General features: G+C 34.6%; 1 protein-coding gene across 1 annotated transcript in view; it reads right to left on the bottom strand.

Moving 5' to 3' along the window:
• TMC1 (transmembrane channel like 1) overlaps positions 1–16,190 on the bottom strand; it is a 226,033-nt gene that overhangs the window by 57,610 nt on the left and 152,233 nt on the right. Inside the window, exon 11 of the mRNA XM_078151730.1 lies at positions 4,262–4,404. Within this exon, the coding sequence (XP_078007856.1) occupies positions 4,262–4,404 (143 nt within the window). The remainder of the gene's footprint in view (positions 1–4,261; positions 4,405–16,190) is intronic.

Genomic DNA, 16,190 nt, shown 5'->3' with positions numbered 1-16,190 from the left:
GACTTGCCCAGGGTCACACAGCTAGTAAGTGTTATGTGTCTGAGGCCCAATTTGAACTCAGGTCCTCCTGAATTCAGGCTGGTGTTCTATCCACTGCACCACCTCACTGCCCCTATAAAATATTTTTAATACCATCTAACTTGTACTCCTTTCTAATATTTGAATGTGTAAAGAGAAGGGACGAAACAGCAATCTGAGTGTAGCAACACAAAGGTTCCCAATTCTACCTTACCCTTCTAATATTAAGTATCTATATGGCTTTTGTGCCAGGGGTATTATAGTTGTTTATATATGTGTCTGTGTGTAGATATATAGATACAGATATAGATAGGTATAGATATGTCCTAATATCAAGTCAGCTTGGGGAAGTTTCCACTGAGGGGGAAACAAAGTCAAAAAATTTGATTTGACCTGAGGGCCCTTGCTGTGTTTTCTGATTATTGCTGTGGGGTCTGGAAAGATATTCGTACTACCCTGTAGAAAAGTGATTGTTTAGTGACTTCTTATTTGGGGCAAGAGAGAGACAGCAATTTATTGATTGGGTCATCCGTGAGTTCAGAATTAGGACTATAGTCCAGTGAGTTTTAGGATTCAGAACTTATAGCAGATCATTGGCAGATGCCAGGATTATCTAACCCATGACTAGTTTGGCCCTTGATGCATTAGAAGCAATGGATGAATTGGTTATACATATATCTAAATGATATGCGTTGGTGGTACATTAGTACTTGGTATGAGACTCCAATATGCAACATTATCTCTGTATTGGTCTATAGCAGTTAACTTTGCTCTGGTCTTGTATGACCTATGTACTTGCTCTACAGTACTGAATCAGGAGGTGGCATGACGTGGTGAATAGGACACTATATCTGGAGTCAGAAAGAGCAGGGTTCAAATCCCAGCTTAGAAACTGACTAACTGTAAGAACCAGGGCAAGTTACTTAAATTCTCTGCTTCTGTTTCTTCCACTGTAAAATGATGGGGTTAGACTCAATGGCTTCCAAGGTCCCTTTCAGCTCTAACTCTATGGTCCTATGCTCCTAGAAATGTTTCTATAGGTGCTACTGCTGATACTATGTCTTTTGCATGTGATTTATGTGGTTTATTACAAGCAACTTTAATCTGGGCTAACCCGCAATGCACCTGTCTATATGCTGTGCATTTGGGACAATTATTTAGGACCATGTTATTTGGCAATTTATAAATATTCATAACATGCACTTAATGCATGCATCAGGTGGTACAGTGGATAAATCACTGGGATAGGAGTCAGGAAGTCCTGAGTTTAAATCTGATCTCAGATCCTTTAGTCATGTAACCCTAGGCAAGTCACTTAACCTCTCCCAGCCTCAGTTTCCTCAACTATAAAGTGGGTATAATAATAGCAACTACCTTTCAGGGTTATTGCAAAGAGCAACTGAGATAATATTTGTAAGAAAGCACTTAGTATATTGCCTTACACATACTAGACATTATATTAATGTTTATTCCCTTTCCTTCCCTTTCCTTTTGTGTTCAGTCCTTGGGAATGCTTCTCTACAACCAAAGCCATTTCTTGCTATGTCCCTTTCTCAGCAAAGCTATGAGCTCCTTCTTCATAGCTATTTCATCTTAATTGAAGTGTTCTCTTTTGTTCTCTGCTGAATTCCAGCTGCTGCATAACCTCTTCCCCACAGTGAAATTCTAATAGCTCTTTTCTGAGTTAGCTCCTGGCCTCGGGGATATTTTAGCACTTTTGAGAATCAGACATTTAGCTGTACTGCAGATACAGACAGTACCACAAGAGGCCTCTAAGTTGAAAATGTCTCTTTTGACTGATGTTATTTCCAACTCTGTAGGGCCAATAGTCTGAATTGAGAGGAAGTATTGGCTCATTCAGATTTGCACCAAACACTAACTTTTGTAGAAACTCACTAGTAGCTACAAGAACAAGTATAGTCTCCAAAACCTGTGTACATTCATTTTCTGTTTTTAGAACTCCCTCAGAACTTCCATTGAATATTTTAGCTGAGTTGAATAAATCCCTCTCAAATCTCATCAGGCCTCTGGCAACGTTTTCCAGCACCGTGCAGACAACCCTAAAGCTTTATCCTAGCAATACTGGAAGAGTAGGAGCTGAGTATCTTTGACCTACCTCCTACAACCACTCCCAAATTACTTCTCTCTCTTAGGAAAGTAATCATATTGCCTTATAATTGTATAGTTTCTTCGTTCCTAAAGATTTAAAATGCTTTCACAATTACTAATTTTCCAATTTTACTTTCCCAAAAGCCTTGTGATATTGATAGCAATATTTGTATTTTACTGAAGAGAATGCAAGATACAGAGAATTTGTCTGAAGTTATCTAGTGGAAGAGCCAGGGCTAGAACCCAAGCTTTCAAATGTCCAGATGGATGTTCATTCCCTTACGACTGAATCATCAAATCAAGTTTGGAGGCAAAACCCTTTGGGGGTTTTGGCAATAAGCAAAACATTTTAGGACCTTTTTAATTATTTTGCAGATAAATCCTTAGAGTCTCTGAAAATGGCTGATTTGACGGCCAAACTTCCTCATTTCTGAGTAACTTGTGGAGCTTGTAGATACTTATGTGTAAGTATAGAGTAAAAGGAGTTTATATGTCGCTGTTAATTCTGTTTACAGAGTTGCATTCGGTGTAATTTATTGTAGCTCTTGTATTTGCAGTACCGCTTCTGCCAATGAGTTCCAGCCATGAACCAATCCAGTAGCAAGCCATCAGGAGCCTAGTCCACAAGAAAAAAGATTCAAACCAGTTTGGATTATCAACACCAAAAGGGTAAAAAATATATTTTTTTTAAAAGAGTCAAATCAGTTAGGATGTTTCAATATAGCTGACATAGTATAGGGAAATGGTAAAATTGATGGATTTTGTCAAAGCTAAAACTGATAGCCACCAAGTAATCAGTTCTACCCTCTCATTTGTCACTTTAAAAGCACACAACTTCTACAAAGCTGCCTTTCAAAAATTATGCAACAGATACTACCTTTGTTAAGCCTCAGAGTATTCAATAAAACAATCAAGCGTGCATTGGTGTCATCTTAACACACTTTCCCAGTCCCAGAAGGTCACAGAAAATTGGTAAAGGACAAATTGTCCACACCTTATTAGCTAGGAAGTTAAAAACCAAACCAATACTTACTGAATTAAATGTTAATCCTGACTTCAGCAAAGTGGATATGCCTAGACAATTTAGGTAAATACTTCACATGTTGTCCTATAGTGATACTTTGTCCTCCTAGAATACCTGGAAGCCCCTGAAAACTAGTTGTGAAGAAACTCTGTGCTTATCAAAAAGAAAAGCTAGCCAGTCCTGGAAAGGAATTTGGTACATTGCAGCTAGGTGTTTACACTTGCAACTCTCAAGTGAAGCTAGCATGTATATCATTGGTTACTAGTTAGGACAAGTGAGGGGGCAGCTAAGTGGCACAGTGGGTAGAGTGTCAGCACTGCAGTCAGGAGGACCTGAGTTCAAATCATCCTCAGACACTTACTGGCTGTGTGACTTGGGGCAAGTCACTTAACTCTGTTTGCCTTAGTTCTTCATCGCTATGTAGATGCCTTAATTTTCCTCCAATATTTCAAAGTCTGTTACTGACAAAAAATATTTTGTGCAAAGGGGGAAAAAAAACCTAGATCTTGTTCCCAATTAAAATCCCTCCCTATGATAAAATGCATCCTTTTCTAAGAGAATGCATTACTATACTTCTAATTCTGGTGATCTCTTTGGAGACCACACTTTTTCCTTCTATTATTTTATATTGCTGAAATAGTTGGTTGAATGATTATTCTACTTTTAAAAAAAATAAGAAGACAGGCTTCAGAATTCTTAAAATGAGCAAGAAGAACTGAACTCAAGTATCTCTGAGTGGACAAAGAAGGCTCAACAGCTGTTTTCTGAGCATATCCTTAGCAATTCCCTTAAATCTTTAAAGTACTAAAAGGCAATTATATTGGTTAAAAATTGCTCGAGCCTGATAAAGTAGTGGTATTAGTGGCCAGCTGTCAAATCAAGCGAAGAGAAGTGATATGAAGACCTTGTGTACCATATAGGAGCAGTATCAATCTCACATCAGTCCTGATATTAAAACTGTGTATCATTTCCTCTCATTTGCGTGTTCTCTGGATACAAAACAACACAATAATTTTACCCAGTTCTTAAATTAATCCTTCTTCTATCTCCCCTCCTTTTTTTTGGTTACAGTAATCATTTCCTCCTTCCCTGAGGACAGAGGGAACTTACGTTCTGATGACAATCACAAAGCTGTATCCAATGCACATGATTCCCACCAGAAAGTAGGAGAGGGGCATCCTGAAATTCATGGCTCCAATTGTCCGTTTATTGTCGTAATAGCCGTAAAAGAGGACAGAATATTGTGCCATACCCTAAAACCCAAAGATAAAGAGGCCTGAAAGGAATATCATTAAAAGCAAACAGGAACAACAAAGCATTTATTTTCAAACTTGGGTTATGACTGTGGGCATGAACGTCATTGTTTTTCTTTGGAAGATGAATAGTTTGGCTGCCTAGCTGATTGGCAACACTGATGTATTCAAAATTCAAGCATTTCTAAGCAGACGCAAGTTTCGTTATTGCTGTTGTTTTTCAGGCAGAGAGACCTGCTCAGCTGAAAATAAAAGCCACTGTCCTGACATAAGACCATTCCCACAGCACTATTACTTTGATCAATCAGGCTATCAATCAACAAACACTTATTAAAGCCTACTGTATGCCAGGCACTGTGCTAGTCACTGGGGATAAGAAGACAGAAATGAAAGAATGCCTGTCCTCAAAGAAGATCACATTCTGTTGGTAGAGACAACACATGACTGTATTAATATATCAAGATAAGATAATGATTGCGCAGTAGAGAGAACACCAGGCCTGGAGTCAGGAAGACCTGAGTTCAAATGTGGCCACTTACTAGCTGTGTGACCCTGGGCAAGTCATTTAACCATGTTTGCCTCCATTTCCTCATCTGTCAAATGATCTGGAGAAGGAAATGCCAAAACACGCCAGTATCTTTGCTAAGAAAACCCCAAATGGGGCCACAAAGTCAGACACAAATTAAATGACTGAACAATGACTGAACAACAAAGAGCACAACGGCTGGTCAGGATGTGAAAAGGCTTTATGTAGAAGGTGTTTTTCAGTGTTTGTTCGCTAGTGGAAGTACAGTATTGTAAGTGAAAGATGAGACCACTTCCTCCAACGTCTGCAACTGCATTCCTAGTCACCTGGCTACTCAGTCACCTGGAGTCCTGAGATGTGACTTGTATATTCTCACTAAGGCACATTGATTATATTAATTCAGTCCCAAGCAGGATGGATGACATTTGAAAGTATCTTTCATTTTTTCTCTCCCTCAAGATATGAAAATGAACATATTAACTTATTTCTTCCAATTCGATTTTTCATCATTAATTCATTCAATCAGTCAAAACAAAAATTTATTGTGCAAGATACTAGACTGAGAAGGATTTTTTAAAAAGTAAATCAGAAATGAGCCCTATCCTCCCTTGAACTTACAATTTGGTAAGCCAGAAATAAGATATATGCAGAAGTATAGCGACATGAGCAAAGGACAACACAGAGTTTTTCCTGGTATTTTGTGAGACATGACTATCACCCCATATTTCCAGTATCAAACCTCGGAATCATTTGTAACCCTTCCTGCACTTAAAACATTACCAAATTCAGTGCTTATTTCTCAAAAATACCTCTTTAAAACACACACACAGAGATTGAGAGAGAAAAAAAAGAGAGAGAGACAGAGACAGAGAGAGAGTATGATGAGTATCCATCCAACTTTTATTTAAATACCTCTTGTTTTGTGTTAGGTTAACTCTGTTAGAAGTTTCTTTTTTTTTCTTTCATCAAGCTTAATATGCCTCATTATAACTTTAACCTGTTGCTTCTATTTCTATTCTCTGCATCTAAGAAGAACAAGTGTAATTGTCCTTGTCTGTGAAAATCCTTCCAAATGTTTGAAGAAAGCTCTTACATCTCCCTCTGCCCCCAACCAAATCTCCCTTTTCTAGGCTAAACATTCCTAGCCACTTAGTATGGGGGAGAAGAAGAGGGAATGTGTGGAAAAATAAGGAAAATAAACCCAAAAGGTGGTAACACAGGAGATAAATTTGCTTCCCTTTACAATTTTGCCTCAGGACAACCCTGATTGGTTCAAAGCAGCCTAGAATAGGTCCCAAAATACATCACTTTCCATAGACTGCTGCCATTACCACCACTGTTTTCTTTCCTTCTCTTAGTTAAATATAATGCTACATAAGTATTGAAAATAACCATGAGACAAAGTAGAAATTATGAGCAGGGATTCTTGACCTGGGGATCTATGAATTTGTTTCCTGAAAGTATTTTGATAACTGCATTTCTATATAATTGGTTAGCTTTTTGGTCCTATGTGTTTCATTTTATGTGTTTTAAGAACTTCTCCTCCACCCCTGCAAAGTTCACAGGCTTCAACAAATTTCGAAAGGTGTCCATAACACCAAAAAAAAAAGATTAAAACTGAAGCTGAATAAAGAATTATCAGAATTATCTGAAACTTTTAACTTCTTAAGGGTAAGTGTAGGCCGAATCTCAGGGAAAATCATGGAAAGGTAATTGGTTACTATAGTGGCTCACAGACGGGTAATAGCTTCCTGTTTTAACTAATTATTCATCATAGTACCATAAGATCATACATCTACACTTAGAAAGCATCTCAGAGGCCACCTAAACCAACCTCATTTTACAGATAAGGAAACATATCCAGTGAGGTTAAGTTCCTTACCCAAGTTCACATAGGTAGTAAGCATGACAGGTATGATTTGACTCCAGAGTGACTTTTCCATTATTTCAAATTTTTTTATGAAATGTTAATCTCAATTGTTTCTAAGCTGAGGAGAGAATGTATGTGTTAAATTTTGCACCCTCTAAAGGTCAGTATCCTGGGTAAAAGTACCAGTGGTCCCACCCTAGTTAAAGGTTCTACCTTAAACATATATTCAGTGACTACCACAATTTTCTTCTCTCTATCAAGCAGTCTTTTATATTGTGACTGTGTTCTTTTATCAAAAAACCTTCACAAGATCATAACAATAATAACTGATATTTTATAGGAATTGTCCCCCAGTGGTCTTCAGAACATACCATGTAGAAAGTCTGTACTTCACCTAAGCACAGAACTAGCCCTGTTAAAAAAACAAAAAGTTCTAAAATGAGTTGAATTAAATTGTGACAGATTGAGCCTAAAATGATTTTGAAACCACTGTTTACTCTAAATCCATACAAAAGTCAAGTCACTTCTACAGTTTGAAAAGCGTTCAAAATTTGATGGTGGTTGCTACCTAATGACATTGGCAAAGCTGTATATTATGTACAAAAATATATATGGACAGGTACAGACCATATCATAGTGAATCAAGCAGTTTCATAAACTCTACTATATGTATGAATGTAACTGTTGCCCAAAGTATGTAGACTTTCCCAGTAGGCCATCATAAAGTTAAAAAAGATTCATTCACAGTGCTATGCTATTCAATACAATGGAAAATTGCAGAAATACAAAGAACAATAAATTTGAAGAAAAAGGAAATATGGAAAAGACTTGTGAATGATGGAAAATAAACTCAACATTACCAGAGCAGCATATATGTAGTCTACAATTACATTTTGAAGAAAAGAAAACTAAGTGAAAAGCAACAGAGTTTCAGAGAGATTTTGAAGAGGACCCAAAGTAAGCATGTGTGTGTGTGTGTGTGTGTGTGTGTGTGTGTGTGTGTGTGTGTGTTTATTGGAGGCAATTGGGGTTAAGTGACTTGCCCAGGGTCATACAGCTAAGTATCTGAAGCCAGAAGATTTGAACTCAAGTTTTCCTGATTACAATGCCAGTGCTGTATCCACTGTGCCATCTAGCTGCTCATAAACATATGCAATTTTTAAATCTATGTTACTAAGATATGCAGTATAATATTTGTGGAGGCTTTCTTCCGTATCTAATTAAGATATAAATTGTTTAAATAAAGATTTTTTTCTAGGGTTCTACCTGACGTTTGATTATATTATTGGTTAATTGTTACTGGTTTTAAATATCAAGTTTAAAGTAATAATAATCATCATAATTTCTCTAAGAAGGTTCATTCATGGTCTAGCAAACGGAATGTAACTATCTTCAAGTGATCACCTCTGGGGAGGATTTCTTATTTCAATACATCAAAGATCTGTTATTTTATAAAGATGAACATACCAGCCACCAACACAGATCAAATGCCCTTAATAAACCTTGGTAAATAGTCTTCATGAATAACATTGGGGCAAAAAAATCCATCACCCTATAATTAACTTGGTTATAAACCTCTTCAACCTTAGCAGTATATAGTCAGCCAGACCTTTATAAAACTTTACTTCAATTAATTTAGAGGTCTGCCATGACGGCTTTTACAATGTGGCCCAATTAGGGCATAAAAGTAAATCTCTCCTTTATGAAGGCAGTGATAATTACAAGTCTTTAAAAAATGTTTTTTCTTTGTATTGCAATTTATCCTTTTGATTAATCAATAATATGGATTAGACAGAGTCTGAATTCACGTTTATCTTTGAAAACAAGGGTTTGTAAGCACATATGTGTAAAGGTAGTTTAAGATAAATGTTTAACTTAGTTAAGAAAAAGAATGTAAAGGGGCAGAAAAGATTTCATAACATCTTTCCTTCATACATTTACTATCTGTGTCAATTTGGCAAGTCAATTCACCTCTTAGAGACTCAGCTTCCTCTTCTATAAAATGAAGGATTAGATTGGATGACCTTTAATGTCTTATCCAACTCTAAATCTATGATCCTGTGTTTGGTTAAATGGCAGCTAGATGGAGCAGTTAATAGAGTATTGTGCCTTGAGTCAGGTAGGCCTGAGTTCAAATCCAGCATCAGACATTTACTAGCAATGAGACCCTGAACAAGTTACTTAATCTCTGTCTCAGTTTCCTTATCTGCGAAATAGGGATGATAATGGCACCTACTTCTCAGGGTTTTTATGAGTATAAAATGAGACAATATTTGTGAATTTCTTTTCAACCTTTAAAGTGCCATACAAATGTATATATATATATACATACATACATATATGTGTATGTGTGTGTATACACACACATACACATATATGTATGTATGTATATTATTAAAGATGGTTACCTACCTCGATTTATTTCAGCTTCATCTATACAACTTTAATAGACCAGAAGGGGGCCCACAAAATCAAGGCAGAAACATTCAAAACCACTTTACTTCCCATAATGACCTGCACATCAAAATGTTTGACCATTCTACAAAGGACAAATAGGAAAAGCTTTGGGGGCTGAGTTGTGTATGGTGAGGTGAAACAAAATTGGGTAGGAAAAGGTTAAAAGGAGAAATTGTCTTATAAAAATGGGGCATGAAAATAAGAAGTAATACAGAGGAAGTAGGTGGGGGTGGAGGGCTAGTAATATCAGAACCTTACTCTCATCTGGGTTGAAGAGGAAAACAATGTATACATTTGAAGAGGGTTAGAAGTCTTCTGAACTTTTAGAGAGTTAAAAAACTAGGGGATAGAATGGGGGAGGGACTTTAGAAAAGTGTATAGATTAAGATTAGGAGGGTGGAGTAAGTAGATAAGGGAGGGATTTTTAGAAGGTGGGCAAAACAAGAAATAAGAGGGCAAGGGGAGAAGATAAGGTAACAGGGGTAGAGTAAAAAGAGAGACTGAGAAGGAAAATAGTGAGTAAAAACAAGATGGAGGGAAATTCACAAATAGTAAGTATAACTTTGAATGTGAACGAAATGAACTCACCTATAAAACAGTAATGGATAGCAGAATAGATTAAAAATCAGAATGCAACAATATATTGTTTGCAAGAAACACATTTAAAAAATGAGAGATACACATAGAGTTAAAATGAAAGGTTAGAATAGAATTTATTATGGTTCAGCTGATGCAAAAGAGGCAGGGGTAGTAATTATGATCTCAGACAAAATTGTGACTAAAATAGATTTAATTAAAATAGATAAACAGGGTAACTACATTTTGATTTAAAAAATGGTACCACAGATAATGAAGCAATATAATACTGAACCTCTACACCAAATACTATAACATCAAAAATTTTAAAAGAAAAATAAAATAAATTACAGGTGGAGATAGATAGTAGTACTATAATAATAGGGACTTTAATCTTCCCCTCTCAGAACTAGATAAATCTAAACAAAAAATAAATAAGGAAGAAGTTAAGGATGTTAATAGAATTTTAAATAAACTAGATATGATAGATATCTGGAGAGATTTGAATAGAAAAAGAAAGGAATACACTTTTTCTCAGTGGTTCATGGTACCTTTACAAAGATTGACCATATATTAGTACTTAAAATTTTTATAGTTAAAAGTAGAAAAGCAGAAATATTAGAAATATCTTTTTCAGATCATAATGCAATAAAAATTATGTTTGAAAAGGGACCAAGGAAACAGATTAAAAACTAATTGGAGATTAAACAACCTAATCTTAAAGAGTGACTGAGTTAAAGAACAAATCATAGAAACAATTAGTAATTTCATTAAAGAGCATAACAACAATGAGACAACATATCAAAACCTATGGGATACAGTAAAAGCAGTGATTAGGGGAAAATTCATATCTCTAAATGCTTCTATCAATAAACTAGAGAAAGAGCAGACTAATGAATTTAAAAAACTAATTAAAAATCCCCAATTAAACACCAAGTTGCAAATCCTAAATATTAAAGGTAAGATTAATAAAATGAAGAGTAAAAAAACCCATTAAATTAATAAATAAAACTACGAGTCAGTTTTATGAAAAAACAAAAAATAGATAAATAATTTTTAAATTTGATTTAAAAAAGAGAAGAAAATGAAATCAATAGTATTAAAAATAAAAAGGTGAATATACCATTAATGAAGATAAAATAAAAGCAATTATGAGGAGTTATTTTGCCTAATTATATGTCAATAAATTTAACAATTTAAATAAAATGGAAGAATATTTTAAAACTTTAAATTTCCTAGAGTAGCAAAAGAGGAAATAGAATATCTAAAGTTATCTATTTTAGAAAAAGAAATTGAACAGGCCAACAATGAGCTTCCTAAGAGGAAAGCACCAGGATCAGATGAATTTACAAATGAATTCTATCAAACATTTAAAGATCAACTAATTCCAATGTTAAATAAATTATTTGGAATAATAGATAACGAAGATTCTACCAAAGTCCTTTTATGAAATAAATCTGATACTTATACCTAAACCAGAAAGAGTGAAAAACAGAAAAAGAAAATTACAGACTAATTTTGTTAATGAATATGGATGCAAAAACTCTAAATAAAATACTAGCTAAAAGATTACAATAATATATTATAAAGATTATGTATTATGATTAAGTGGGATTTATACCAGGAATGCAGGGATGGTTTAACAGAAGGAAAACTATTACCATAATTGATTACATAAATAACAAAACCTTTTAAAAAAACCATATGATTTATATCAATAGATGCAGAAAAAGCTTTTGATAAAGTTCAACCTTCATTTCTATTAAAAACACTTGAAAGTATTGGTAGAAATGAAATTTTCCTTAAATTGATAGAAGGCATTTATCTAAAACAACCAGCAGGCATTATTTATAATGGGAATAAACTAGGGGCCTTCCCACTAAGATCAAGTGTGAAATAAGGATGCCCACTGTCACCAATATGATTCAATACTGTATTGGAAATCCTAGCAATTGCAATAAGAGAAGAAAAAAGAAATTGAAGGAATCAGAATAGGGAATGAGGTAATAAAACTATCTCCTTTTGCAGACAATACAATGATGTGCTAGGAAAATTCCGAAGACTCAGATAAAAGATTAGTTGAAACAATTAATAATTTTAGCAAACTAGCAGGATATAAAGTAGATCCACATAAATCATCAACATTCCTATATATCTATCACAAACAAAACTCTGCATGAAGAAATAGTAAAAAAAAAAAGATAGTAAAAAAAAAATAACTCCAAACAGTATAAAATACCTGGGCGTACACTTGCAAAGACAAACTCAGGAACTATACAAACAAAATTAATTTAAAAAAAAACCCTTTTTATACAAATAAAATCAGATTTAAATACTTAGAGAAATGTTAATTGCTATGGGTAGGCAGTGCCAATATAATAAAAATGACAATTTTTACTCAAATTAATTTATAATATTCATTGCCATCCCAATTAAATTACCAAAAAATTATTTTATTGAATTAGGAAAAAAATATTAACAAATTTCATTGGGAAAAACAAAAAGTCAAGTATATCAAAGGAAAAATAAAAAATATATATAAATGAAGGAAATTTAGCACTACCAGATCTTAAACTATATTATAAGGCAGGAATTATCAAAAGTATTTGGTACTGGCTAAGAAATAGAAAGGTAGATCAATGAAATAGAGTAACCATGCAATTTACAGCACCAAATAAACATAATAATCCTGTATTTGACAAGGGTAAAGATTGAAGATTTTGGGATAAGAATTCATTATTTGGTAAAAAAAAATGTTGAGAAAACTGGAAAGCAGAATAGCAGAAACTGGGCATGGACCAATATCTCATACCATTTACCAAGGTCACAATATTTCACACCATTTACCATAAGGTCAAAATGGATATATGGCCTAGATATGAAGAGAGATTTTATAAGAATTTATAAGAATATGGAACATATTACCCATCAGACTTATGGAGAAGAAAACAATTTATGAATAAACAAGAGATAGAGAGCAAAGTTAGGTGTAAAATGGGTAATTTTGGTTACATTAAATTAAAATTTTTTTGTACAAAAAAAAAATACAGCCAAGATCAGAAGGAAAGCAGAAAATTACTAGAAAATTTTTATAAATAATTTAATAGATAAAGGTTTCATATCTAAAATATATAAAGAACTTTGTTAAATCTATAAGAATATGAATCATTCCCAAATTGATCAATGGTCAAAGGATATGAATAGGCAGTTTTCCAATGAAGAAATCAAAACAATTTAGAGTCATGTGAAAAAAAATCCTCTAAATTATTTTTGATTAGAGAAATGAAGATAAAAACAAACTTGAGATACCATTTTATACCTACCAGGTTGGCTAAAATGATAGAAGGGGAAAGTGACAGATGTTGGAAGGGATGTGGAAAAATTGGGACACTAATTCATTGTTGGTGGAATTGTGAACTGATCCAATCATTTTGGAGAGCAATCTGGAATTATGCCCAAAGAGTTATTAAATTACCCTTTGATCTAGCAATACCACTACTTGGTCTATTTCCAAAGATAATTAGGGGAAAAGGAAACGAACCTATATATTCTAGAATGTTTATAGCAGCTCTCTTTGTGGTGGCAAAGAACTGGAAATTGCAGGGATGCCCATCAATCAGGGAATGGCTGAACAAGTTGTGTTATATGATTGTGATGGAATTCTACTGTGCTGCAAGAAATGATGAGTTCAATGATTTTGGGAAAAACATGGAAAGCCTTGCACAAAATAATGAAGAATGAAATGAACAAGACCAAGAGAACATTGTATACAGTAACAGTAATATTGTTTTAAGAATGACTGACTGAATAAGTTATTTTGTCTGTCATAAATACCCAAATTAATTACAAAGGACATATGAAAAAGATGCTATCTGCATCTAGAGAAAGAACTGATAAATAGAAGTATGTATAGAATAATTTTACATATATATACCTATTTGTGTCGAATGGTAGCCATCTCTGTGGCTGGCGGGGAGAGGAGGGAGGAGGGAAGAAAAAAGGGAAAAAGAAGGTACATGATAATTTTGTTGTATATTTGAAAGAAATAGCAAGTTTTGCAGAGTAGATCTGCAGTTACGTGTGCAATCATCTTTTTTATTATATTATGTTATGCAAATGCTTGTTTTATTCTATAAATTAAAATAAAATAAATTAGGCAAGAAAAAAAAAAGCTTGTGATTTCCCCACATGCAATGAAAAACAACAGCAGTTTGTGAAACTCCTCTGCATGGCAGCATGACAAAACAAAAACAACTCCACCAAAGGTTATGGGTCACATTTGTTTTTCAGTATGTCATGAAATATTACACACACACACACACACACACACACACACACACACACACACATATATATATATATATATAAGAGTTTGGGATGACAACTGGTAATAAATACTCAAAGTCAGATCAGGCATGGATATGAGAGTTTGGGAGCAGATCACCAAATAAGACTTGGAGAAGCAATGATCTATAGCGTTTTCTCATTTTCTTCTATATTGTATTGTGAGGATACCTAGCTACCAACCCCCAGCTGTCCTGGCATAACTCATCTATGTAGTCTGAACTTCTATTTCTCCACCTGTTAAATGGGAACACTAGATCCTACCTACCCAATCAAACACAGTGTGGAAATCAATGCCATGATTTTTTGTGCCTCCTCCTAAAACACCATGGAGAGATGAAATATGACAGAAGTCTTGTCAAGCATTCTCACATTTGCATGCTGAATCTTTCCATAATATTGAATGCCAATCCCCAGTTAAGAATATGAGTGTGTTTTTGTGTGTGTATATCTATGTCTTTGTGTTTGGTTTGGAAAATTTAATATAAGAAAGACATTTGAGTGTATAGTCTTTTTTACCAATGGTGACCCCCCTACAAAAGTTTTCTGGCTTTTTATTTTCAATACTCTTCCCTTATGGTGACAAGTGGGCCCTAATCCCATTTCACCTTTCTCTGTCACATTTTCATGGACTTCTTGATATCCTATGCTCTTGTGAGTTGATTCTCCCTACTCTGGGGTTCTCTCCCAGACAATGCCAATCTTTTCAGCATCAAGTGGTCCAAGTGGGACCAAATAATATGCACAGGTAAGATCTAGCATACAGACTTGGCATGGGGAAAAAACGGAAAATAAAGAAGGGGAGAGTGAAAAGAGATGGAAAAGGGATAGAGAGGAGAAATAAGATTAAAAAAAGAAAGAGAAAGGCCCACCTTGTGTGGGTGGTAGACTTCATGTCCTTCTTGGAAATATTGGTCCCATCAGATTATTGTGCTTATTCTGTACCTTGATTGGAGCCATGACTAGAAATTTCAGTGCCCGAGGGAAGCATCACAAAACAGCCCCAGGGCAAGCAGCATGAAACATGCCCTCAAATTAACTTTTAAAATTAAATAAAATCAAGGTTGAAAGAGGTGGTGGAGTAAGGCAGATCAAGCCGGGGAGGAATTCTCAGGCCAAAAGGCAACTTTCTATTTTTAACAAAATATTCTTGCTATCTGTTAAGCACATTAAATTTTTTTTTTTACTTCTACTAAACACTCTAAATGTTGTTGACCTGGGATTAATCCCTGATCACCCTGCCCTGGTTACCCCTCTGATTGATTATTTTCTTCTTTCAGAAACTAGTAACCTCTCTTAAAAAGTATGCTTATATCACTGCTCAAATCACTCTGCTGCTCCCTTCTTTCTTTCAGAGCCAATGGTTTCTTGTGTTGAGCATTATTTAGATTTCAGAAGATTAGAGAAGCAACATAGTATAAAAGCATGATTTTAAGAGAGAAGACTTAGGTCTAAATCCCAACTTTGTCATTTACTACATAAATAATAATAATAATTAATATTTACATATTGTTTGAAGGTTTTCAAAGTTCTTTACGCATATTATCTCATTTGATCCTAATAACCCTGTTGCTGCTATTATGCCCATTTTGCAGATGAAGTGAGGTTGAGAGAGGTTAATCAACTTGCTTAAGGTCACACAGCTACAAAATCTCTGAGGAAATATTTGAACTCAGTTATTACTGATTCCAACTCTAGGACTTTATCCACTACACCATTCACTTATGCAGATCACTAAAAACATTGATGAGGGAGTTATGGTAGATGTCCTCTGAGTTCCCTTCTGGTTCCAAATCTACGTCCCTCTCCTCACCTCAAAAAGACAGTCAACAAAGTTTATTGAGACCTTACTAAGGTATATTATATTGTATATCACATTGTGTGATATACAGAAGAACTAGAAGATATGACTTCTGGCCACTGATAAGTTGATAACCTAGTGGGGAAGACAATATATGTTAGAGAAAAGGAATGGCATCCAAGTTAAACATATGAACAGTTCTCAACATAAGT

This window comes from Phascolarctos cinereus, unplaced genomic scaffold, assembly GCF_003287225.1.
Source record: "Phascolarctos cinereus isolate Bilbo 61053 unplaced genomic scaffold, phaCin_HiC Scaffold_4;HRSCAF=312, whole genome shotgun sequence".
Taxonomy (NCBI): domain Eukaryota; kingdom Metazoa; phylum Chordata; class Mammalia; order Diprotodontia; family Phascolarctidae; genus Phascolarctos; species Phascolarctos cinereus.
This window is presented reverse-complemented; position numbering and strand designations above follow the sequence as displayed.